Source organism: Micromys minutus, assembly GCF_963924665.1.
Source record: "Micromys minutus genome assembly, chromosome: 3".
NCBI classification, from domain to species: Eukaryota; Metazoa; Chordata; class Mammalia; order Rodentia; family Muridae; genus Micromys; species Micromys minutus.
This window is the reverse complement of record NC_137972.1, coordinates 65,958,280-65,982,532: the sequence shown is the minus strand read 5'-3', so window position 1 is coordinate 65,982,532 and position 24,253 is coordinate 65,958,280. Positions and strand designations below refer to the sequence as shown.

The following is a 24,253-nucleotide window of genomic DNA, read 5'->3' as shown; positions in this document are numbered from 1 at the left end:
CCTCAGTGGATATCAAATGGGCCGTTCTATAAAAAGCCGGATTTAGTAATTTAAGCAACTTTGCCTCTCTGCCTGATAAGATTTGATATTGCGTATGTAAAATGATCACAGTGGCTTGTGGAGTTAGCAGTTTTGTGTGTCTCTAATGATGAATGAAAAGTACAACCTCTTTCAGACTTCTCTATCTCAGGAGACTGTTGCCTAAGAAAATATTTCTGTTAGATTAAAATGTGCACTTCAGTGTTAAAATACTAGCTGAGATTAAATTTAAATGTATTTGAGTGTGGACATTTGATTTATGACTACACCCAGACTGATTAAAGTTTGGGGAAAAAAGTGGCCACAAAAACCCAATCTCTTTAAAAGCTTCAGTAAGCTTCTCTAAACATATATGCAGGTATCACCATAACTTTCTGGGCCTACATTAGAGATCTGTAGAGCAATGAACAGGGGTCGTGAGGCCTCTGTCATACTCTGTCATGGTACATACTTGAAAACAGCAATCAGTAGGTTGACCAGCAGGATATTGGCCACCAGGAGATAACAGGCCATGAGGGCAGGTGTGAGCCAGGCACCAGGGATGCAGGGAGGGAGCCTCTTGCCTTCCTCATCATAGAGATTTTCACCACAAGGAGCTGAAAAACAGGAGGAGGGGGGCTCTGTATATGTAATAAAAGGATAATCATCTATTGTATGTGTTTTAAATAGCCTATTTCTTTTGGAGTGATGTATACATGTTTCTGTGTACCTGTGTGTAGAAGCCAGATGCTCTTCACTTTATATTTTAGGGCAAGCTGTCTCTGTCTCTCTGTCTCTGTCTCTGTCTCTCTGTCTCTCTGTCTCTCTCTCTCTCTCCCTCTCTCTCTGTCCTCCCCCCCCCCCCGAGCTTGCAGTCTGCTGTTGGCTACACTTGAGCAAGTGAGCCCCCGGGTACCTCTGCACCCGACTTTTCTAGAGAATAGAACTCAGGACCTTGTTCTTTCATGGCTAACATTTACCAACTGAGTCATTACCCCAGCCCTGTTTAGTTTGAGATATATCTTACTATGTAGCCCAGGCTGTCCTTAAACTTTATATCCTCCTGCCTCAGCCTCTCACGTGCCGGGATTACAGTTATGTACCCCCCCCCCACTTGACTTAATTTGACTTTTGTATTTCATAAGCAGTAATATTCTAAGCAAAAAATCAAGTCATATAAAGAAGGTAATAAAACTTATATTTTTCCCTCTGAGATAGTCCTAGTGAGCTTGTTGTATTTGCAGATATTTTTTCCTTTTTCATTTTTACCCCACCTCATTTAGAAGCTTTGTTTGGTTAGAAGGCAGAAAAACAAACACAGGGGTTTGTACGTGCAAGACAGGCATTGTACAATTGAGCCACACCCCATTTATATACAAGTTCTTAAGGATTAAACTGACTCATTTACTATTATTGTATCTTCCTGTGTTGTCTGTTAGAAGCCTATTCTGTCCTTTAACTGTTTGCCATTAGCTGACATTGTCTTCTTGCTATTTTCTTGCTACATTGTGCATTAACTCTGAAAACACATTGGTTCAGATTCCGGGTAAGGATGATCCCAATGTGGAACTTACAGTCGGCTTCCTTTTATTTGAGGTATATAAAAAGGCATTGGCCTGAGAAAACTGAAGACATGTTTTAAAATAGGAAGACCATCAGTAATCAGCTGAGAGAAAAGGTTATTTAATAAAAAAAACATTTCACAAAGTAAACACGCCAGTTTCATGGGAACTTACGATTGATTTCCATGGCATAGACTGTGCAGTCATTGGGTAGAAGGAGTGTGAATTGTTTTCCAGTTGTCCCAGGAGGGGAGGAAAGAGAACAAGATGATGGGTGAGAGGAGCGTAAAACAATTTGCCAAGGCAAGCACTAAGAGGTGCAAAGACTCAAGCCCGAGAGTTACACACTGATGCTTGGGAGCAGTGTTCTGCTTAGAATAAACGTGCCTATTATTAATTCTGAGACGTGGATTTCATGACTATGTATTTAGCCATATGTCTGTGAGCCACAGCAGGAGTTAAGCACTAGAAAGACTCAATGTAGCCGGCAGATGATCCTTTTAACTGTGGAGTTGAACAACCCAAGCGCTTCCTGTATCCTAGCGTGAAAAACTCATCAGCACAAATGGATATCAAGGGACAGCAACACAGCCAGACGGGGAACTAAAAACCTGCATTTAATGAAGTTACCAAAAAAAAAAAAAAAAGAAAAACAGTATACATACTCGTTTGTTTACTTCTTTATCATCTCTCATTAACCAGTATAATTAAAAACATGAGCAATAAAAAATATTACAGTTTATAGTCTAGAAACTTCTGTTTGCTTGCTTTAAACATATATTTAATTAAATTCATTTTAGATGGTTTCTCACATGTATACAATGTGTAGCCATTACTTGCATCCCCACCTTTCTATCTCCCCTGTCACCCTCCCCACCCCATTGCCACAAATTTCTCTCTCCTATTTATCACTAGTCATTTGTTTTGTGACCCACTTTGATTAATCAGGATGACCTGTTTGCCCATGAGTTTGGAGCTATTCTTTGGAGTCTGGAAGGCTCAGCAGAGGATACACAACTAAATGCAGTGATTCTCCTCCCTTCCCAAAGTCTATTGATAGTGATAGCCAGCAGATCAGAGGTAAAGTGTAAGGCCCTGTGAAACATTCCCAGTACCTTGACTTATTAATAATCCTCGTCTTGTGTGGGCCCTGCCTAGGTAACTATGGTTGTTGTGAACTAATTAATGTAATAGCTGGGGCTATATCATGTGATGTCACAGCCAACAGCTTAAGGGATGTGAGACTTAGAACTCTAGAGAGTGGGTTTTAGAGAAAAATGGTTAGTACTTCAAAATCTACACTTCAGTCTGATTTTATTTCTTCATAAAACCATCCAATGCCTGTGGCAAAATGAAAAATATTTTACTTGCAAATCAATGAGTGCTCTTCCATTAATTTGGAACTGATCATCTGCCCTGGAAGCAGGGAAGAGAGTCTTACTATGAATTCTAGTCTTACGGTCTATCTGGTCTGCAAACACCTCTCCATAGATCATCCAGTAGGGCATGTAGAAGATGTTCCGGGCCAGTTTCCAAGAAGGCTTCTCCTCTGGGTGCAGGATGGCTTGCCGAGCTACTCCAAAACTCATCAGCACAACCAGCATAATGACCACAAAGTACAGCATGTCAATCATCTACACAGGAAGAACACACGTCTTACAGTTTGACTCCTACCAAGTTCTCACTGGCTCATGCTGCTGCGCTCTAAAGGGCTCACTTTGGTTATGATGAAGGCTTCTTTCCCATCTTTCCTTCTCATCCACAGGCTCTTTATATCTTTTATAAAGTACTTGCCCTATCCCAGAACCCTGCTGCCTCCATCTGCACAGGATCTTTCTTGCTTTTCTTTTTATTGCAGTCCATCACTCTACTTTGGTTCTAGAATGCATCTCACAGAAGGCTTTTGAATTATGTTTTTGAGTTTGTATCTAGAATACCCGACACTAAAGGCCTTGTGTTAAAGGGTTAGTTTTCAGGTTGACGCTATTGATCCCCGGGATAGAGATGAGACCTTTGAGAGGTACGGCTTTTTTCGACGTCCTTAAGCCATCAGGATGAGGGTTGAACTTGGTCACCTTCCTCTCTCTTTTCTCCTTGCCTTACTCTGTAAGCATGCTTGCTCTAACATGCACTTTTACCTGAGATAGTCCTTTGACACACACCCAAAGCAACAGGCTCAGCCAACCATGCCTGTGAGCTGTAATATACATTTTCTTTTATAAGTTGCATTTTATTACGGTGACAAAGAGCCAAATGACACACCCATACACAGATGCTCTCCTGGTAATTATAACTGCAAACAAACAAAGGGCTGGCCATGGCAGCATACCAACACTTGAATCCAGAGGTGGGGGAGGGGTGGTTTGTGAATTTGAGACCAGTTTGGTCTACATAATGATTGCCAGGCCAGCCAGAGCTAGTAAAGACCCTGTCTTACAAATGACAAGGAAAGAGAGAAAGGAAGGACTCATATCAAAAGACATGGGAGGTTTTAGGAGCAACAGCAAGAGAGAATGCATCTTGGAAATAAAGACATGAAGAATTGTGAGGACACACATTGGTGCTGAGTGCTCAGGAAGCAAAGCTGATATAAATTCCATCCCCCCCCCCATTTGTGGTGCTAGGTCCTCATGTGTGCTGGGCAGGTACTGAGCTACATTGCCAGTGTTAAACTACTATAACCCCCAATTAAAAACAAACCAAAACACTGTTCTATTCATATGGGTGCTTTGCCTACAAGTCTGTTGGCACCACATACATGCAATGCCAATGGAAGGTATCAGATCACTTGGGACTGGAGCTACAGACAGTTGTGGGCCAACACGTGGCTGCTTGGTTTCAAACAAACTCGGAGTCCCTAGAAGAATGGCCAGTGTCCTTAACCATTTAGCCGTCTCTCTAGATTCTGTAATCCTTAATTTTGATCACCTCTGAGGATCAAAGTCCTTACTGGAATTAACTAAACCATATGTTCTGTAGCTCAAATCTACTGGCTTTATTAAGTTAATAATTATTACTCTATTATCCTATTAGTTGATTGTTATGTAAATTAGAGGATTGCCTTTCTTCTGGGACTAGTCCTGCCATAGTCCATTTTAATAATCAGGAATAACTTGCTGATTTGTAAGCAGTCTCACATTCTGTGACCCGTCTTGAAATTAATGTCACCATGGATTTTACTCATACTAATCATCCAAAGGACACAGCTTCCTCCATCCTCCGGATAGATTATATGAGCCAAAGACTGTTGGATTACAGGCAGGGGCCAACCTTAGGTCTCACTGTCACCGATTTCTGCCAAAGGTTAGGAAGTTAACAATCTGAATTTTACTATGAAGGCTTTCTAAAAATGAATGCTACTTCTTAAAGCATGAAATCCAGATCCTAGTCTGAATTATTTGCGTGACAGTTCTAGCTTTCGAGATACAGAGCAAGTATATCGAGATACAACTGTGACTGCTGAATTTTTTACATTTAGAATTATTTTAGCTTACGGGTATGTGTGCTTTGCCTGCATGTATGTCTATGTAACATGTGTACAGTGCGCTCAGAAGTGAGAAGAGGTATTAGATCCACTGGTACTGGAATTACAGATGGTTGTTAGCCATCATGCAGGTGCTGGGAATCGAACCCAGGACTTCCGGAAGAACAGCCAGTGTTCTCAGTCACTCCCCAGTGTGCTGTCGGACTCTTACTGCATCTAAGAACTCAGGCTCTCTTATGTCCAGGAACAGCAAAGCAAATTCTTAGAAAATATGAAGGACATTTTCTTTTTTCTTATTATTGAAACAGAAGCAGAACAATTTTGACAAATGCAGCTAATGAGACTATGTTTAAATATGACCCAGAAGAAGGAAGAAGCCAAGTATCAGGTCCCCAGTACACAGTGAGATATAAATGTCTATGTCAGGGTGTGTGTAGGAAATGAGCAACTCATGCTTTCCTATTGGAGTTTATGAAAATGTCAGCATGCAGGGCAATTGCACATGTTATGCAAAGGAAAGACTGAATGAAATCAAAGGCAGCCACACCCTAGCTCGTTCTGGTGTTCTAATGCCAAGTTATCTGGTTACTCATAAGGAATTGTTACTAACCATCTTTCCGATCATCATCACATAGGGGCCAAGGTATTTGTTGACACCAAAGATGTCTAACACTCGGATGTACCAGAGGATGATATCCACGCAGTAGATGACCCGGCCATAGCCCATGTATGGCTGGTTCTGGAGGCGAAGGATGGCTCCAACCATGAACATGGAAATGGCCACGAGGTCTGTGATGTTCCAGTACTCCTGGAGCCACACTTTGATTTTCTGGCTGAGTTTGCCTGGTTCCGACATGAGGATCTGCAAGTAAACCCCAAAGAGCAATAAGCTGAGAGGGTCCTATTAGAAGCCTTATCTTCGTGAAGATCTAGGAAAGATAAGCATTCCTGGACAGTCCAGTGCACCTGGGGCCTTTGTGTCTCAAGAACTCTGCACGTGAATTTTTCTGGCCAAGGGTATATCTAGAAGGGGAAATTCCACAGAGTCCTCTGTATTCTTAGATGCAGGGACTCAGGAAATGCCTTCCAAATTATCTCCTTCTGGCTGTAATTGCAACAGCTGCCTTTTGATTCCCTTTTTAATTATCTGGATCCATGCCTGTTGGCTCACACTCCAGAACTGTACAGAAGACCAACTCCAGTGCAGGGACAAGTTCTCTGTCACCACAGGATGACCCACCTGGCAGAGGGTGGCTGGATAGAACTGGGAAACATGGGCTTGCCAAAATTCCTTCTCAAGTTAGACATGAGAAATCAGGGAAAGTTGTACCAGAGTTTCTCTCCTGCCTGAGATATCCCTTTTCCACATCACTGCTGACTAAGAGGACACTCCCACGGAGTGAAGCCGGTAGTATGCATAGTCATACATGTAAAGTCATGGCAGGCACAGCAGAGGCACACAGAGTACAAGGCAGCCATGCCAGGGTATGGCTTTATACCCCGTGTAAGATCCCTGTGGGGTGTTAGCTGTGTAGATCCCAGTGGGGTGTTAGCATGTGTAGATCCCAGTGGGGTGTTAGCATGTGTAGATCCCAGTGGGGTGTTAGCATGTGTAGATCCCAGTGGGTTGTTAGCATGTGTAGATCCCAGTGGGGTGTTAGCATGTGTAGATCCCAGTGGGGTGTTAGCATGTGTAGATCCCAGTGGGGTGTTAGCATGTGTAGATCCCAGTGGGGTGTTAGCATGTGTAGATCCCAGTGGGGTGTTAGCATGTGTAGATCCCAGTGGAGTGTTAGCATATGTAGATCCCAGTGGGGTGTTAGCATATGTAGATCCCAGTGGGGTGTTAGCATGTGTAGATCCCAGTGGGGTGTTAGCATGTGTAGATCCCAGTGGGGTGTTAGCATGTGTAGATCCCAGTGGGGTGTTAGCATGTGTAGATCCCAGTGGGGTGTTAGCATGTGTAGATCCCAGTGGGGTGTTAACATGTGTAGATCCCAGTGGGGTGTTAACATGTGTAGATCCCAGTGGGGTGTTAACATGTGTAGAACCCAGTGGGGTGTTAGCATGTGTAGATCCCAGTGGGGTGTTAGCATGTGTAGATCCCAGTGGGGTGTTAGCATGTGTAGATCCCAGTGGGGTGTTAGCATGTGTAGATCCCAGTGGGGTGTTAGCATGTGTAGATCCCAGTGGGGTGTTAGCTGTCTATCAACTAACACAGAAGGGCTCGCTGTCTCAGCAAGCCGTGTGTGCTGGCCGACAGCTGCCCTGTCTTTCCGGTAACTATAGGCCGGATCCAGATCTTGATGCAGGGGTAGAAGTTGGATCAGTGGGTCAAGACACTTGCCATACAAGCCTGATGACATGAGTTTTATCACATGGGACCCACATAAAGGTAGAGAGACAAAAATGGATTCCCAAAACTGTCCTCTGCCTCCTCCATGTGTGCCCCGTCACCTCCGCACCCTACACGTTGTATAATGGTCAGACAGGCCCCTGGGCAAGTCCTGGATGTGACAGCCACGGAAATCTAATGGGGCCAAGCCAGAGAAGTAACAGTAGCTATGCAAGAGGGCGGGGTGTGGAGGGAATCCCCAGACATCAAAGACCAGCTACATCAAACTCACTCTACTGGATGAGATCAATAGTAATCACAAAATAACAGTATTGGTTGATCAACAGTCGGTACTGTGTGGTTTTCCACTTTAAGCTCCTGTCCGGCCTGGATAAAAATTTGCTGTTCGTGGGTGTATTTAAGCTCAGACTTGAGGGTGACAGCAGAAAGACCCATTCTCAGTGGCGTTTCCTAAGCTTCCGGCAGAAACTGCCTTCTTGGCTCCCCCAACCCCCACCATGTCCTGAGTAGGAGTGTGTTTGTTCCTTTTAAGCACTTCCTTTAGGAACTGGGCCCCTCTGCTTGCAGCAGATGCTCTGGGCCCTGCCCAGGTTCCCTGGAGCCTCTCACCAGGTGGGCACGCCACCCACCCATTTGCTGCAGGTGCTGCTGGGCGGCCCACACCTGCCCCATTCTGGGAGGCCTGCCCTTGGGTAATTGGAGTCACCGTGGTGCTTGGTGCCAAACAACTGATGTGGGTAAGAAACGCCTCTCCCTTCTTTGAGGGCTTTTTTCTTTCAGTGGGGTTACACTGAGAACAGCTTCTTTCTGAAGCCACGCCCCATTCAGCTCCTTCTCTGGCCTCCTTTCCTCCTGTCTGAGTGCCCCTTGAATAAGGGGCCAACTGCACAGGTGCACAGTGTGACCCCGTAGTCCCCATAGAGTTACGGTATACATGCCATTCTGAGGGCTAAGGAGAAGGATCTGGGGGGTGGGGGAAACTATTTCTCGGGCAAGCATGAGGCCCCGAGTTCAGATGGCTGGAACTAATGTAAAATCTGGAGATGGTGGTGTGTGCCTATAACCCTAGCGCTGTGATGGGGGCAGGAATGCTGCAGAGACAGAGGGATCCAGAGACTTTCTCGGCCAGTCTAACGAAAAAGGTGAGTTTCTGGCTCATTTAAGAGACCCCGCTTCAAACATAAAGGCAGAGAAATGATCGGATGAAGCCAACCTGCACTAGCACGGGCAAGTCTACCCACACGGATGGGTGCATTCACACAGACTCGCACAAGCATGTTCAAGCACACCTGCAGGTGAGGGTGTGGGTGCACATGTGCAGGATGGGGACACACACACACACACACACACACACACACACACACACACCTTTTAAAAAAATGCTATCTCATGTATCTATCTGTCCAGTTCAATTCAGGTCTCAAAAGACAGCTAAAATTTGTGCCCACTTGAATCTATTGGCTCAACTCAAGTAGGTGACGGCATCTGGTATAGCTCATGTATGTTCTCAAACCTAGTTATATTACTGTGTCATTCATTTTGCCTTGTGTTCTGAACTGTGAGAGCAAGGGGGTGTATACATCTGAGACAAGCAAATAAAATGACTCGGGATGGTGATGCCTCACAGGGAGGGAGGCTCACTAGGACCCATCATCCGCACAGGACTCAGCATTACTAGCGTCTGCAGTTAAACTTGGCAATTGGGGGTGGGGTAGGGTGGGACAAGCCTTTTTTTGATAATCACCTCTCGTATTTTCTCTAATGCCAGGCTCACAATGTAGGAGATGACGATCCATTCTTGGGGTGAAGGCCATCCATCCATCCGCACCAGGATGACATAATTGAACAGCAGCAAATAGCCCAAGTAGGAGATCTGGAGAAGGAAAAGATGGCAGATGTGTCTTGGCGCTAGCATCCTGCGCTCCATCTATGAAGCGTTCTTTCTTCCCATAGACTGACCTACTTAGAGGACACCTTTCCTTCATGTATCTCACTGGTGTGGAAACTGAGGTAGCTTGGGGACATCCTACACTTTGGTTGCAGTACAGTCTCTGACCGCCCATGCTCTGCCTGACTATACCTTTGATATGAAGTTGCAAGAATTATATTATACAAGGAACCTTTTGGTAGTTTCCTGGCATGTCTCTTGCATTCTGGGAAAATGTAGATGGACAGCTGAGAAGTTAGAAGAGAGGCCATGTGGACACATTCTCTGTGAAGGCTCATGGTGCTGACCTAAGATACACCCCCACCATACACACAACACACTTGGTTTCCACTGACAGGTCTGTGATATTCTGTGGCCACAACAAATTATCTTTTGACAAGGAAGGAGGTAGAACTGGGGTGGGGGAAAGAGTTGAGGCACAGCTGGAGGGAGGCTCTCTGCAGCTGGCTCTCCAGAATGGTTTTGTGCCCAAACTACTGTGTCCCCTGGGCACAACTCTGGGACTGCTCCGGAGAGACCAAGACTGTACTTGTGCCCTGTCCTGCTCTTGCAACCAGTGAGCCTCGTTCTCAAAAGAGTGTAGACCTAAGCCCGGGAAATAACCTGCTGTTTCCAAGCACATCTGTTCGGTGAGGGCCTTAGAGAAGACAGGCTTCGTCAGCTCTTGAGTGTGCTTATGATCTGGGTTCAGCCTCGCTGTTGTTTCTATTGGAAATGCTCCCATTGGCCCATGTGTTAAACGCTTTGTTCCCAGCCTGTGCTGCAGCCTTTAAGAGCCGGGGCCCAGAAGGAGGTCAGTGGGGGTGGGCCTTCTGAGGGAATGTTGGGACTCTGGAGCACCTTCTCTTTCCTTTGTTCCACAGCTGTGGGAAGTATGGCTCTGCTCTGCCCCAAACACCCAGCTATACTGTGCTACCTTACCACAGGTCCAAGAAAGAAGCCTGTTCTTCTTATAGGTTGATCAGTTTGGGTGTTTATTATAAGCGCTAAGGCTGACAGAAGCTGTACTCTTTTAATATCTGTGTTAGTTTAGTGGGAAAGGGATCTGTGAGGCTGTCCTTTAATTCCATCAGTCATTTTTGTTTAAAAATATTTGCTTCCATTTATTTAAAAAAATCTTTATGTGTACGGGTATTTTGCCCACATGTATGTCTAAGTACCATGTGACTGGCATCTGTGGATGCCAGAAGAGGGTATTGAATGCCCACAAAGTGCAGTTACAGACAGTTCTGAGTCACCATGTGGATTCTGGGAATTGAACCCAGGACCTCTGGATGGGCAAACAGTGCTCTTAACTGCCGATCCATCTCTCTAGCCCTCCTGTTTTGTTTATCTTAAAACCAAACAAAGCTTCCCTAAGTTTTAATTACTAACAGCATTTTAAAATTCTTTCAGTTAAGCAAATAGTATAGGGCTATTTTGCTTCATGAAGTTATGGAGGCCTCAGATGGCCAATATTCTTACACATATATGTGTAACAATATGTTATGATCTAATTTTAAAGCCCTCAACTGGTCCTGGTTTTGTTTTTAGCTTAATGAACTTTTGGACACCTTTTGAAACTTTTGAAATTTTTTTTCTTGGTTCCACTGTAGCTCAGTTTCCCCCACATGACCAAGGGCAATCGTCAGGGAGGGCCTTACTGTGTAAAACCAGAACTTGACAATGGGCGCGTTATAGAATTCACAGATCTTTGTTCCAATGGGGATGCTCCTCTGCTTTTTGTGCTCATTCTCCTCATCCCCCTTTCTCGAGCCAGCATCTGCATTTGCATCCTGCAAAACAGCACAGTATATGGCAGGCAGGCTGCAGGTGGGCCTTCCCAGCACAAAGCGGCCTTAACAAGGGAAAAAGTTCTCCAAGTGCCCCTGTCAGCAAGCTCTCTAAAGCCATGGTAAAACAAATCTTAACACTGAAAATGAGAGCCATGTGACCCTCTTTGGGTGCCACTGACCACATTCTCTTCCTCCTTTTCTTTGCCATCTTCATTCTCCTTGGATGTTTGATAGGAGAAGTCATCATATGTACGGAACTCCAAAAACAAGATGGTGGGAGGGATAAGGATCCCCATGATGACCTACGAGAAGGAGGAACAAAAAAGTTCTAAGCCGCGATGATTCTAGGAACATCTAGTCTCTGTCGGTTACTTTTTTGTGTGCAGTGACAACATACCTAAGAAAGCAACTTCTGGGTGGAAAGGCCTCTTTTAACTCATCATAGTGAGGAAGGGAGAGGAGGGAAAAGCAGCTCACATCCTGTCGGTGGGGGCAGGGGAGAACCCATTCCAGTGAGCCTGCACTTTGGGCTTTCTCTCTTTCTCCTTTCATTTCACCCATTGGTAACCTACAGACCAGTGCTAATCACATTTTGGGCAGGTCTCTTGAATTAATTCTTCCTGTATATACAATCATAGTGGACCCAGAGGGAACTCTAATGATTTACCAACGGTTGATACCAAAGCCAATGGATGCTTATGGTCATTAAGTGACACAGTATTTGCACATCATCTGCTCACGTCCTTTCATGTGCTTAGAATCACGTCTAGACAGCTGCCAACCTGATGCCATGTAAATGCCTAGTTAAACGCTGTCCTACTGTATTGCTTAGGGAGAGAAGAGGGGGAAATGGTGTGTGCTCATTGAGTTCAGATGTATTTACAGATACTGTTCTCCGTTAATACATACCCATCACCCATCTAACGTGCACATCACATGCTACAGTGAATTTGTAGAAATCTGAGCACAGCTTGGGAGAGTCGGTTCTCTCCTTCAACTTTGTGGGTCTCAGACTGGCCATCTTGGCATCAGGCACCTTTGCCCACTAGGCCATTTTGAAAGCCTCCAAAGAGGTTTTTTTTTTTTTTTTTTTTTTTTTTTTTTTTTTTTTTTGGTGTGTGTTTGGTTGATTTCAAGACCATGAAAGCCTCAGAGCTGGAGGGCTGAGTTTACAGTTACATGTGTGAAGTTAGACTGTCCACACCTGTTAGCTGCATAGGGGCCCGGACCATGTTCATCCCTGCTCCTGTGATCCATGGCTTTGTGTGCTGAGTAGATTCTACTTTGGTAGAATCATGAGAAATTTTAAAAACATCTACCGAGTTTTTTTTTTTTTTCAAGAGAGAAATGACAAGCAATGGTGTGTGTAATCCATAATCTTAAGAAGCTATGATCTAACACTGAATGCCCACACAGGTAAGTTAGGGCAGAGGCTTCGCTAGAGCACTTTCCCACATGGATGTGTCCCTGCACCAGATCCCAACACCATAAAACCAAACTACCCAAATAAAGTAAGTCCTCGAGTAAATGAGAATCTCATACAGCCTTTGTTTTATATAACAATCATCAGTGTGATGAGGATGTGGGTCCGTAGAGTCAGGAGTTTCATGTGACTCACAGAGGAAGGGCTGAGCTTGGCCCAGAGGATGGAAGGATACTCACTGCTGTTTTATCGGGTGCTTCTCCCCGCTCCACTGATTGCTAAAAAGACTCCAGGTTTAATCCTAACCAAACCTGAACCTCAACTTTGTGTGTGTGGCTTTAATTTCACCCTGAACTTTCAATTCCCCATCTGTTTTCCTGTTAAGAATTATCAACAGTCCAACAGTATCTCCTTCCCCGAACCTGCATCCCTGACACTTGGGGACTTATTAGCTGTTCATTCAATCTACCTGTTAGTTGTCTCTCTACCCCACCCCCACCCCCTCTCTCTGTGTGTATGCATGTACACATGTATATTGTATACGAGCTCATGTGAGAAACCCTGGGAGTCACCAGTTACAGTATTCTGCCTGGCTGTAAGCTCCAGGGGCCTTCTATCATGTTCCCCCTGTACTGAGACTACATACATGTCTGACTTTTTTCTTTTTTTTCTAAAACATATGTTCTGGGGATCAAACTTAGGTCCTCATGTTGACTGACTGAAGCATCCCCACGTCCTAATCCTGTTCTTCCCTAGTACAACCTTCTCAGGTCCAACCAAGTCTCTTTCCACAGCATTTAGACTCTCAGTTGCATACGTTTCGCATGGCAGGATGGGGGATGTTATAAAACACGGGGACTTATTTATTCTATTAGCTTTTGAGACTTGTATGTTGAAAGCGAAGTTTCAATGTTTGTCTACTTTATTATATATATATATATATATGTGTGTGTGTGTGTGTGTGTGTGTGTGTGTGTGTGTGTGTACTTGGGTTTAACCTAAGGCATCATGCACCCAGGCAAGGGCTCTACCACTAAGCAGTACATAGGCCCGTCTTTGCTTTTGCTTTGCCCACAGCTCATTAAGTTGTCCGGGCTGACTCAAACTCACTCTTCAGCTCAGACAAGTCTTAAACTTGCAACCTTCTTGCCTCAGCCTCCTACGAGGCCAGGCCCACAGGTGAGCACCATGAGTCCTGGCCTGGCTCTGTGCCTGTTTTTAGACAATCTGCTTTTCTTGTGCATTTGACTCTTTATTCCGTCAGGATTGAACCCAGGGCCTCGGGCAAGCTAGGCAAGCCTCGTACCACTGAACTACATCCCTGGCTCTCCTCGTGTGTTTTAAATAGCTGGATCAGGTTTTTAAAACGTTTCCAGGTTCTAAACATTTCTCCAATCCAAACTATAAAGACAAAGGCTTTGTTTCTATGAGGCCTTCTAGGCTTCAGTGTTGCCAATGGCTTGTGATTCAGACCCAGCATTCCTTACTTCAGACCCAGCATTCCTCACTTCAGACCCAGCATTCCTCACTTCAGACCCAGCATTCCTCACTTCAGACCCAGCATTCCTCACTTCAGACCCAGCATTCCTCACTTCAGACCCAGCATTCCTCACTTCAGACCCAGCGTTTCTTACTTCACGCTTGACCTATTTTCTTTAACTCCTCTTTGATCTTGCCACTCTGAAGACAAATTATCTTTGATAATATCCAAGGCCTAACATCAATCTAGCACATTTGGATAGCTAGGCATAGCATCTGTATTTCTAAGAGGAGGAGTTTCTTCTGCTAGTCACTGTACCATACAGGATGAGTGCATTCTTGATACTCCAAACTCTAACCTAATACAGTGCCACAAGTGGGAAATCACCCAACCTAATGTAATGTGCCATAGTCAAAATGAGGACACCCTAGAAATAGCAAATAAAGTGCATCTTTAGGCTATGCATCTAAAGTGAATGCTAAACATTTAATTTTGCATTTGGACTTGAATACTGTTTCGAAGATAGCTTATTAGGTCTATGCAAAAATTCCAGAAGTGAAAAGAAACTGGAAATGCTTTTGGCCCCAGACAGTTCAGATAAGTGAAATAGAACCTGCCGTGTTAAGGCAATTCTCATTGAGATCCCACTGAACTGCCATAATATAACCATTAGATAGACAGATTATCAAAACTTTTCTCAAGATAAATCTAGGAGTTTGTTAACAAGAGATTTTCCTCCCAACATATCTTCTTCAGACCTTTCATTGCTTCGTATTCTCTCCTAAGCCATGTGTAGGGAAGATATTGCCAGCTAAAATACCATAGGAATGGAGATCAGATCTATACTGTAACTTATTAAGATTAATTTATTTTTATGCACATGGGTGTTTTGCTTGCACATATGTCTGTGCACCGTGTGTGTGCACTTCCTGGAAAGGCGAGAAGAGAGCACTGGATCTCCCGGAACTGTAGTTACAGACATTTGTGAACCATTGCAGTGCCGGGAATGGAACCTGGGTCCTCTGCAAGCAAGGGTGGGTTTGACCACTGAGCCATCTCTGCAGTCCTCAGATCTGTGCTTTAATTGTAAGTTGGTGACATATGCTGGCTGCACTGAGACTGGAGTGTCTGACCACCTCAGGTCAGGTCCTGTCCCACACTGCGCAGCTCAGATTTTGGGCCACTTAATATCCAGGCTTGGAGTTCTCATCTGTAATGCAAGAACTGTTGCAGTATCTTTTTTATGGGGATGCTCACGAGAATATAGTGTCCTTCCTATCGCCCTAAACCACCAGTGGATGGCTGAAACATGCAGTGCTGACCTGTGCCTCCTCTGTGTGTGGTCTGTGTGTCCTGTAGCACCACCACTTAGTGGCACAGTTGGTGTGCCATACATTTTACACCTTGGTGTTTCCTGGGTGTCTCTCCTCTTTGAGACTGTAAAGGACTTGAGGGTTACTTGAATGCAAGGAGTGTTGTGATAGTTTATCTGGTAACCAAGAGAGCTGACTAATGTGTTGGTGCAAACTACATTGTAGATATACTGGACAAGCAGATGATGTATGTTTTGGGAAGGCTAGAGTGTGCTCACAGGAGACTTCACTGTGCTGCTCCGAATACAATTTACAACTCAAGCAAGGGACTGAGAGTGTCCGCAGAGCCTTTGCCTAATTTACATCAGGCCCTTGATTACCCCCCCGCAAACCAACGAACAAAGGAACCTTATGGACTGATGATCCCTTGGCTTTTTTTATTTCACACTTGCAGCCTGTGGGTGACGCAGTGAGTGAGGTGGAGGAAAGAGAACTCTGGCACCGTGAGTCAGCTGGAAACGGGGTAAGCCATGGGTACAGAGCTCAGCCTAGTGGCCCCTATCTCTGTGGTCCTAGCCTGCTGGCCACAGCACACCCACCTTCAGGCCAGGGTTCTTCCTCATGCGAAGCCTTCCCATCCACATGTCTGTCAGCAGCATCTGGCTGCAGGTGTGAGCAATGAAGTCGCGGTGCTTGGCTGCCACGGCCAGCTTCAGGCAGGTTGAGTTGCTCCAGTTTTTGAGCTCGTAGGTCAGGAGTTTCATGGCCACCTGTTCGTCATGCTTGTAAGACTGGTCTAAGAGCTCCACGGCAAGCTGCCCAAAATCTCTGGAGGGAAGAAGATGGCGGCGGCGATGAAACCATCGATTCTGGACTTAAACTGGGGTAGCCATAAGACACAGAACACAGGACTAAAATGGCTTTGAGGGTCAAGACCGGTCCCCAGAGGAGGGGCAGCAAGTAGCAGGCTCTGTGATTGGTCAGGAAGGGGATTGGTTGCCCTTCCAGCAACAGAGATTTAGGCAAACCTACCTATGTCTCTCAGGCCCCAAGGAAACAAGTTCCTTTTCCTTGGGCCATTCATGGAGAGAGCAAGATCTGTGGGATTGCAAGGGGTAACCAGTGGCTGCTTCTGGAACCCCAAGGAGTGGGGATTTGGAGCACCAGGATGACTTGTGGGTTTTGGTTAGGTTCTGATTCTAACAGTAGATATTAGCCAAGCTCGTGTGTTTGATATGAGCCAAACATTTTAACCATGTGCTTTCCATGTGTTGTGTAAGACTTCAACAAAGCCTTGATTACGAGATAATCCTACATGCTCTATGCAATGAGACAGAATGTCATTGTCATATGACCCATCTGCTTAACCTCAGCTGAGCGGCTCTCATTTTGTATGCCGGAGCAGAGTTCTCACACACACACACCATCGGTGAGGCAGAATGCAGAGCCACAGCAGGGGAAGTGTAGGAGTCAGCGGCACAAGGAAAGTGACATAGCTGAATTTTGAACAGAGTTTGTTATTTTTTTCCCTCATGACCCTAATTTCAATATTTAATGAAAGCTATAGCCATTTCTAGCTCCCTTGCTTTTTTTTTTTTTTTTTTTTTTTGGTCATGGGATGTAGTTAAAATATAGCCATATGGTTATTCTTCTCTGATTTTGCCTCTCCATTTATAGGAGATTTTATTTCAGTTATGAAGATGGGGATGAGGAAGGGAGAGCGGCCTCCTGTCCCTTGAAGATTCTGGAGTGGTACAGTATTTTCTGGTCCCGATCCTAAGCTTCAGGGTGACATGTCACCAAGGGAGGCCTCTCCAGAAAACCGAGGCAGGTGAACATGTCTCTGTTCTTAAAAGCTTTGGGTCCTGGAGTTAAAGGGATGGCTTAGTAGTGACTGAGAGTATTTGTCTCTCTTGCAGAGGACTCAGGCTCAGTTCCCACCATCCACATGGTGGCTCACAACTACCTGTAACTCCAGTCCTAGGAGATCAGAACATCCTCTTCTGACCTCCTCAGGCACCATGCATGCATGCACATGGTACACACGCGCGCACAGAGAGAGAGAGAGCACACGCGTACACACACACACACACACACACACACACACAGAGAGACAAGGGAGCAGGCCGGCAAAATACACAAGAAGAGTAAAATGAACCTAAGAAAAACATTTAAAGCCTTAGGGTCTATCCCTTAGAAACTTGCTAATCATTTGGAAATCACAGATACCAAAGCACACGCAGAAGGAATCCAAACAAAGCTGCAAGATGCTGGCTAGGCTGCCCATGCTTACATGGTCATTTCTGGCCCCCAGAGTTCCAGTCTGTCACGAGACAAACCTGCAAAACCCTGGCCTCTCCTAACAACACACCATCCCCTGAACAAACTGGAGGTCAGACCATCGCAGGAAAGACTGCTGTCCCCATACTGCAGGGGCAAGTAGGCAGACTCAGAATCATTGCTCACTGTAGCAGACATGTCTGAAGAAGCAGGGTGGACTTAGGAGACATGAGACATAAGCCATGAATTGCTGAATGCTTGCTGTGACCAAGTCGAAATGTAAGCAAGTCCAGGGTCCCACCCAGCCAGGTTCTGACAGCTGGTGTAGAACCCTCTCCTCTGGTAGGGGAAAAGAAAATCTGGCATTGAAGTCTGGTAATACTTCTCTGTAGCTAGGCCTGCCCTTAGGAGAAACAAGCTAAACAGAAAGTCCACCCTACTAGGGCATAAGAGCCTAATCTACATGAAGAGAAAAGGCCAATATTACCCCCCTTTAGACTTCTGCCCCAGCTCTAGGCCAAGAAGAACCCAGTACATCTAGTGCCCAGTACATAGACGTGACAAAGTTTACATACAGCGGCTGTGAATGTCTCCTATGGAAATTTATTTTACTGTCTTTGTTCATAGGCATCAGAAGGCAGCAGACTAAACCAGTAACAACTCAGAAATAAGCCAAAGGGGCAGCAGTGATGACAGATCTGATGGGCCAAGCCATTTATGAGTAAGCCTCGCCCATGGTCCTTAACTGAGAAGTGTATCGGTCACGCCTTCAGGGAGGAGAGCACCAGACAGTAGTCAACCTCGTCCTCAGATCCCCTCAACATACGCACTTGGAATTGTTGTCCAGATCCTGGGAGATGTCATCCACCAGCTCGCTCTCAGAGGACTCATGGGCCATGGCCTTGTAGAGCTTGCAGGCCACCAAGGCCTTCGCCATGCACTCCTCCCCACGCTGCCACAGGAAGACCGCCATCTTCTGGCGCTTCATGAGCACGGCCCACACCATGAGCTCATGGAATGGGTACTGGAACCGACTCACAGCGGGGTCGTCCACATCTATGTCAATCTCTTCCTCTCTCTTCTTCTTCTTTTTCTTCTTCCCTTTGGCTGGGGGTTCATCATCCTGAAGGGAGAAAAACACACTTTAAAAAAACCAACCAACCAACAAACAAACAAACAAAAGGTTCCTCCTAAATGAATAGCAAATGGTTCTGGAGCTAAAAGAGAGGGGAGAACTTCCAAAAGGGGGGGACTTCCTTGTCAGAAGCAGCTGAGAGACTTGGTAAGCCAGGCTCTGGTCATCACTTTGTGTACTGACTCCTTTGAGAAGGCACATATTTTTTATTATGAAAAGCAAATCACTTAAAACCAAGTGAACTGAAAAGGAATGTTGCTATTTGAAGAACTTATCCCACTGGGTTAGCAGCTCCTCCCTGCCCCCAGAAGGCTTTAATGAAGGAAACAAAACAAATATCCCCAAACCTTCCCATAAACCAAATACAGATAGCACAACAGGAAAGGTGAAGTCACTGTTTGTCACTTCAAGGACACAGCCCAACACAGCAGAACATCAATACTTGTTTGCAAGATGTAGCTGAGACAGAATCTGATAGAAACGTAAAGTGGGGTCTGGTGGGCCCAGGGCTATAATACCAACTCACCTGGATACCAAGTAAGAGGTCAGCAAGTTCAAGACCAGCCTGGATTACAGAGTGAGTCAACAGCAAATCTGGCCAACTGAGCTAGATTCTGCCTCAAAATAAAAGTAACAGGGTTGCTATGCAGCACGAGGAACTGAGTCTGTTTTCCTATGCTGAGCAGACAGCCAGCGGAGGCCGCATGCACCCCGCAACCCCAGCACTGAGAAACAGAAAAGAGAGGATTCCTAGGCTCTGGTAGCCAAGCCAGTCTAGCCAATCAGCAAGGCCCAGGTTCACTGAAAGACTATGTCTCAGAAAGTAAGACAGAGGGGAAAGAGAGAGGGTGGGATATACGTGCATCAAAAAAAAAAAAAAAAAAAAAGTCCTGTGACCTCTACTGGTGTGTAATGCACATGTGTGTGCACACATGCATATTCACGCACACACTAAAATAAAATTTAATTAAAAGGATAACTCAGAATAAGCATCACATATTGCTGAGGCTCTTGGACAAGCAGAAGAGGCCAGAGTGTTATGTAAAAGCTTGTAAATGTGAACTTGAGAGTCCAGATGAAGTAACTTTTAGGAAAATGAAAATTATGAAGTTCAACTCCGTTAAAACAGGAAGCTTGAATGAATTTGTATCCCCAGTGTCTGTTATCAGGAAATGAAAAATAAACCAAAAACAGGACTGGGAGCAGAGGATTACGTTGAGGGAAGAGTAAGGGTGGCATTTGGGAAGAGTTGGAGGGACATTAATGGTTAAGAAGCATGGATTTGGTTGATTAAAACACATTATACACATGTATGAAATTCTCAATAAAATTATTTTTAAGAATGTGATAATCGTGGGCTGAGGATCTGGCTTAGTGGATAAAGTGCTTGCCTCTGAAGTATGAGGACTGAGTTCAGGTCCCTAGATCACATAAAAGCTGGGCCACTGTCATACCTGTCTGTAATCCTAGACCTTGGAAATCAGAGGCAGGAGATTTCCCCAAGCCAAGCTGGCTACATAGAGTAGTTGTAATTAGCAAGCTTCAGGTTCAGTGAAAGCTCCTGCCTCAAAAAATACAGTGGAGAGCAACTGAGAAAAACATGTGATGACAACCTCTGACCTGCACAGACCCAACACAGAACTCTCCCTTGCTCCACCTCTCTCTCTCTCTCTCTCTCTCTCTCTCTCACACACACACACACACACACACACACACACACACACACACTCTCACACACACACACACACACACACAAGTGTGCACAAAGAAGTTTAATTTTTTAAGGTATATGAGCTTTTTTATGATCCCACCAACTCATCTAAGATTTTGGTGAATTGTACAAAGTACCTATTCATGGAAAACATTACACCATTTTGTTTTACTATACATCTAAAGGCTTCCACAGAATGGCAGAGGTACAATAAATAAACTACCACCCACAGTCTACTTACTTCCATTCCCAGAAGCTTAAGTGCTTTCGGCTGCATAACAAAGAAGCATGAAAAGAAATAAGTTTAAATATTTTGTATCATTATTTATTAATGACAATATCCAAGTGGGTCAACGCTTTCATGTGGAAACTGCTTCTGTCAAAGAAGCCAGTTGGGGAGGACAGACAGACACAGCCTTCCTTGCAAGTAGAACCAAAGGAGGGTCGCAGTACAAACTGTGGAATGGGGGTGAGGAAGGCTCCCCACCGATATGATGGTCACATGACCAGTGTTTTAACAGGCTAGATCAGGAAGAAGCATTATGAAGCATTATGGCAGGGCAGGAATTAACTTTGATTTTGGTGAGGAATGGGGTCTTTTGGGGGATGGCTTGCTGCAGCTATCCTGGGTGGCTCAGATGTAAAATGAGGTTGGTTATGATTGAATAGCAGGGAGCCCTGAACTTTTGTTGGCAAAAGATGCTTTTCCTTGTCCCTTGCTTTGAAATACAACAGGAGCTCCAGTGAGAACAGATTTAGAGAGCAGAGGCATGGGGCCCAGAGGGAGGGCTATTGTGGGAAGGAAGGGACGGCAGACATACTTGACAGGTTGCCTGGCCCAGTCTTAAGAGGCGATGTGAATTGTGAATGACCACACACAAAAGCTAGGAGGCCCGGCATTGGGTGTCAGGATGGAGACAGGGCAGTGTACTTTGAGACAGGTGGGGAAACACATCAAGGAACCACAAGCCACTCTGGGAGACACAGGGCACTGAGTGTCTGCTGAGTTCTACCCTCTTAGGGCCAAACAAGTTGTTGTAGAGAGTCCGGAAGCTTTTCCGAGTGTAGTTGCAGCGGTAGGCACCTCCCATGAGGTACTCCAGCACCAGTCCTATATCGATGAGGCTGATGTGGTAATCAGGTGGAAGGTTGCTCTGTAAGAAAAGGAGTTCACAGTATGACATCATCCCAGGAACAACGGGCTGTTACTATAACAACAATGTTCATCCTGCTGCCATATGATATCCCGGAGTGACAGGTTAACTCGTATCCCAGAAATTGGCCCCCACTGAGAATAAAAAGTTAGACAGCCAACTACAACAGAGTATAGCCGTGGCCAGACAGAGTGGTCCATAGCTGGTGTATGGCAGTAGAGGGTGCAGTGTGGTGCCACGTACTAGCCTCAGAGCAGGGCCAAGTTTCATGGAGGAGGTAGGGAGTCTCATGGAAACCTGTAGGAGTCCAGGGTATTTCTTAGAACTGGAGCCTTGGGCTGGAGAGATGGCTCAGTGGTTAAGAGCACTGACTGCTCTTCCAGTGGTCCTGAGTTCAATTCCCAGCAACCACACGGTGGCTCACAACCTTCTGTAATAGGATCCAATGCCTTCTTCAGGTATGTCTGAAGAGCTACAATGTACTCAAATACATAAAATAAATAAACAATTTTTAAAAAGACCTGGAGCTTCACTAGTTTAAGCTTTAAACAGTGCTGGGATCCAGAAGTCACCTCACAAACCATACAAACACCGATCTCAGTCAGACAGAGATAGTTTATTGAGCATATACCCCGGGGAGAGCTGATCGGTCAGTGTCAGCCACAAACCCAGACTCAGAAGCTGTTTGTGACACTGAGTCAGGTCCTACAGTGCCTTTTTAGCCTGAAATCTACAACCATCTGTGCCAAATGATCTACCAACCAAGATTTAGGGATAGGGGATTTCCTTAGGAACATGTCTTTGCTGAACACTTATCTTGTTCCCATTGGTTGGGGTATTCATCTTCCGCAGGGGACTTGCCTTGTCATGTCTTAACTTGCCAATCAGAGTGTCAGTTACCCACACATGTCTCCTTCTGCCAAATAGAAGGAGGTCTTGGGAACTTAAACTCAAAATGGAAATCCTACTTCAAATAGTTTCTTATATTGTACGGGTGTCTCTCTTAGGTTGAGGTTCATCCCAGGGGCAGCTTATGGAAACAAACACCATAAAGGCTTATACATGGGTGCAGGAAGTGCTGCTGGTTGGTTTGGGTCCAAGCTCATCGTGGGTAACTATACAAAACAGTTCTGGGACCAGGATAGCCTGGTTACAGTTACCCAGGCACTAACATTTTACCTAGGCCTTAGCATTGCATCTGGGTCTTAACAAATGGTATTCAGTGACTCTGGGGGAGGGGGGACTGGATCTTCAGTAAAACACCACCAGCAGTTGTCTGGTATGACTAGGAGCTATCAAAAGGACTGAACCTAACCAATGTGGAAGAGGGTTTGCTGGCACAAAAGGTGAGAAGTGATGGCCTGAAGAGAGGTACTTCCTGCATTGCACCACATCCCAGACCAGTTCATACATCACTGTGTCATTGGTTTTGTAAGAGCTGAAATGATGTTGGTACCCTGGGATTCACCGAATGTCATTTTTATAAGCAGACATTTTACACTGGCTGAATCCTTTGCTCATAAAACATGTATTTCTCCTGCTCCGATTATGGTCATTGACCATGTTGGGTGTTTCTGACTAGTGGAACTTTTTTTTTCAGTGCTGTGGATTGAGCTCAGGGTTTCATGCATGATAGGTTTGCATTCTACCAACAAGCACATCCCAGCACAAAGATCTTTTATAGGCGATAAGGAAATGTAAGCCTGCTCTGCGGTGCTGAATGCTGGGGGAGAGAACGAGGCTGTAAAGAGATCAGTGACACAACAAGTGTAACTCACAGAAGGAGGGTCTGTTGATTCCAGGGTGGGTTGTTTAGGGCGAGTAAGGGTTTTCAGGAGATGGTGACATAGGAGCAGTGGAGCAGGGATGATGAGAAAAAAATGGGTGCTATGGATAAGAGGAGGGGTGGTCCAGGTAGAATATAGCCTCCCAGAGCTCCCCATGTTCAAATGGGTCAATGTAGAGCGTGGTAGAATGTGGTAGGAGGAGTCTTGGGCATTGGCACAGGCATGGGCCAGAATACGTGCGAATTTGTGTGTATTGGAGCCACGGCTATTTGGAGGTGGTGTTCATGAACAGGAAGTCAGGTGGTAGGTGGGAGAACTGTGTAAAGAGCGACCATTGCAGCCACTCAAGCCACTCAGCTGAAAAATGGCTGAGCTTGAACTTGGGTAGCTCTCACTTTGAAAGTCTGCTCTTCCTAATCTGTCTTCCACTTGGGTCTTAAGGGAGGAGGCAGAATTCTTGTGTGTGGAACAAGGTTCCAGACCAGAGGCCTTTGAGATTTCCCCAGTTCCCAGATCCACTGATTCCATTGTGCTCCGTAGAAATCATTTTCTCATGTTCTTAGAGCTGACTATCGATAGAGATATGATCCGGCTGTCCATGACTCGGTTCAGACCCCCACTCCCTCATTCTAGAGAGATGGATTGCTTCCATGGGAATCTAATCTCATCGCTAACTTGTGATGACAGGACACAAGGAATGCCAGGGTCGGACTGGGAGAAGAAGATCCCACAGGAACACAGTCTGTTCGTAGTGGGCAGCCCTGGAGAGTGAGGAGAGAAATGAGGGAATTGCAAAGGCTGAGGGAACCTCTGGTGAAACACATAGG

General features: G+C 45.4%; 1 protein-coding gene across 1 annotated transcript in view; it reads right to left on the bottom strand.

The window, feature by feature from the left end:
* Positions 1-24,253, bottom strand: part of TRPM1 (transient receptor potential cation channel subfamily M member 1) — a gene marked incomplete at both ends in the record, with an annotated part of 117,539 nt that overhangs the window by 20,698 nt on the left and 72,588 nt on the right. Inside the window, 11 exons of the mRNA XM_080913675.1 lie at positions 491-635; positions 1,755-1,775; positions 3,040-3,214; positions 5,675-5,926; positions 9,165-9,293; positions 11,012-11,143; positions 11,323-11,445; positions 15,959-16,187; positions 18,470-18,762; positions 20,727-20,756; positions 21,499-21,639. Of these exons, the coding sequence (XP_080769801.1) occupies positions 491-635; positions 1,755-1,775; positions 3,040-3,214; positions 5,675-5,926; positions 9,165-9,293; positions 11,012-11,143; positions 11,323-11,445; positions 15,959-16,187; positions 18,470-18,762; positions 20,727-20,756; positions 21,499-21,639 (1,670 nt within the window). The remainder of the gene's footprint in view (positions 1-490; positions 636-1,754; positions 1,776-3,039; positions 3,215-5,674; positions 5,927-9,164; positions 9,294-11,011; positions 11,144-11,322; positions 11,446-15,958; positions 16,188-18,469; positions 18,763-20,726; positions 20,757-21,498; positions 21,640-24,253) is intronic.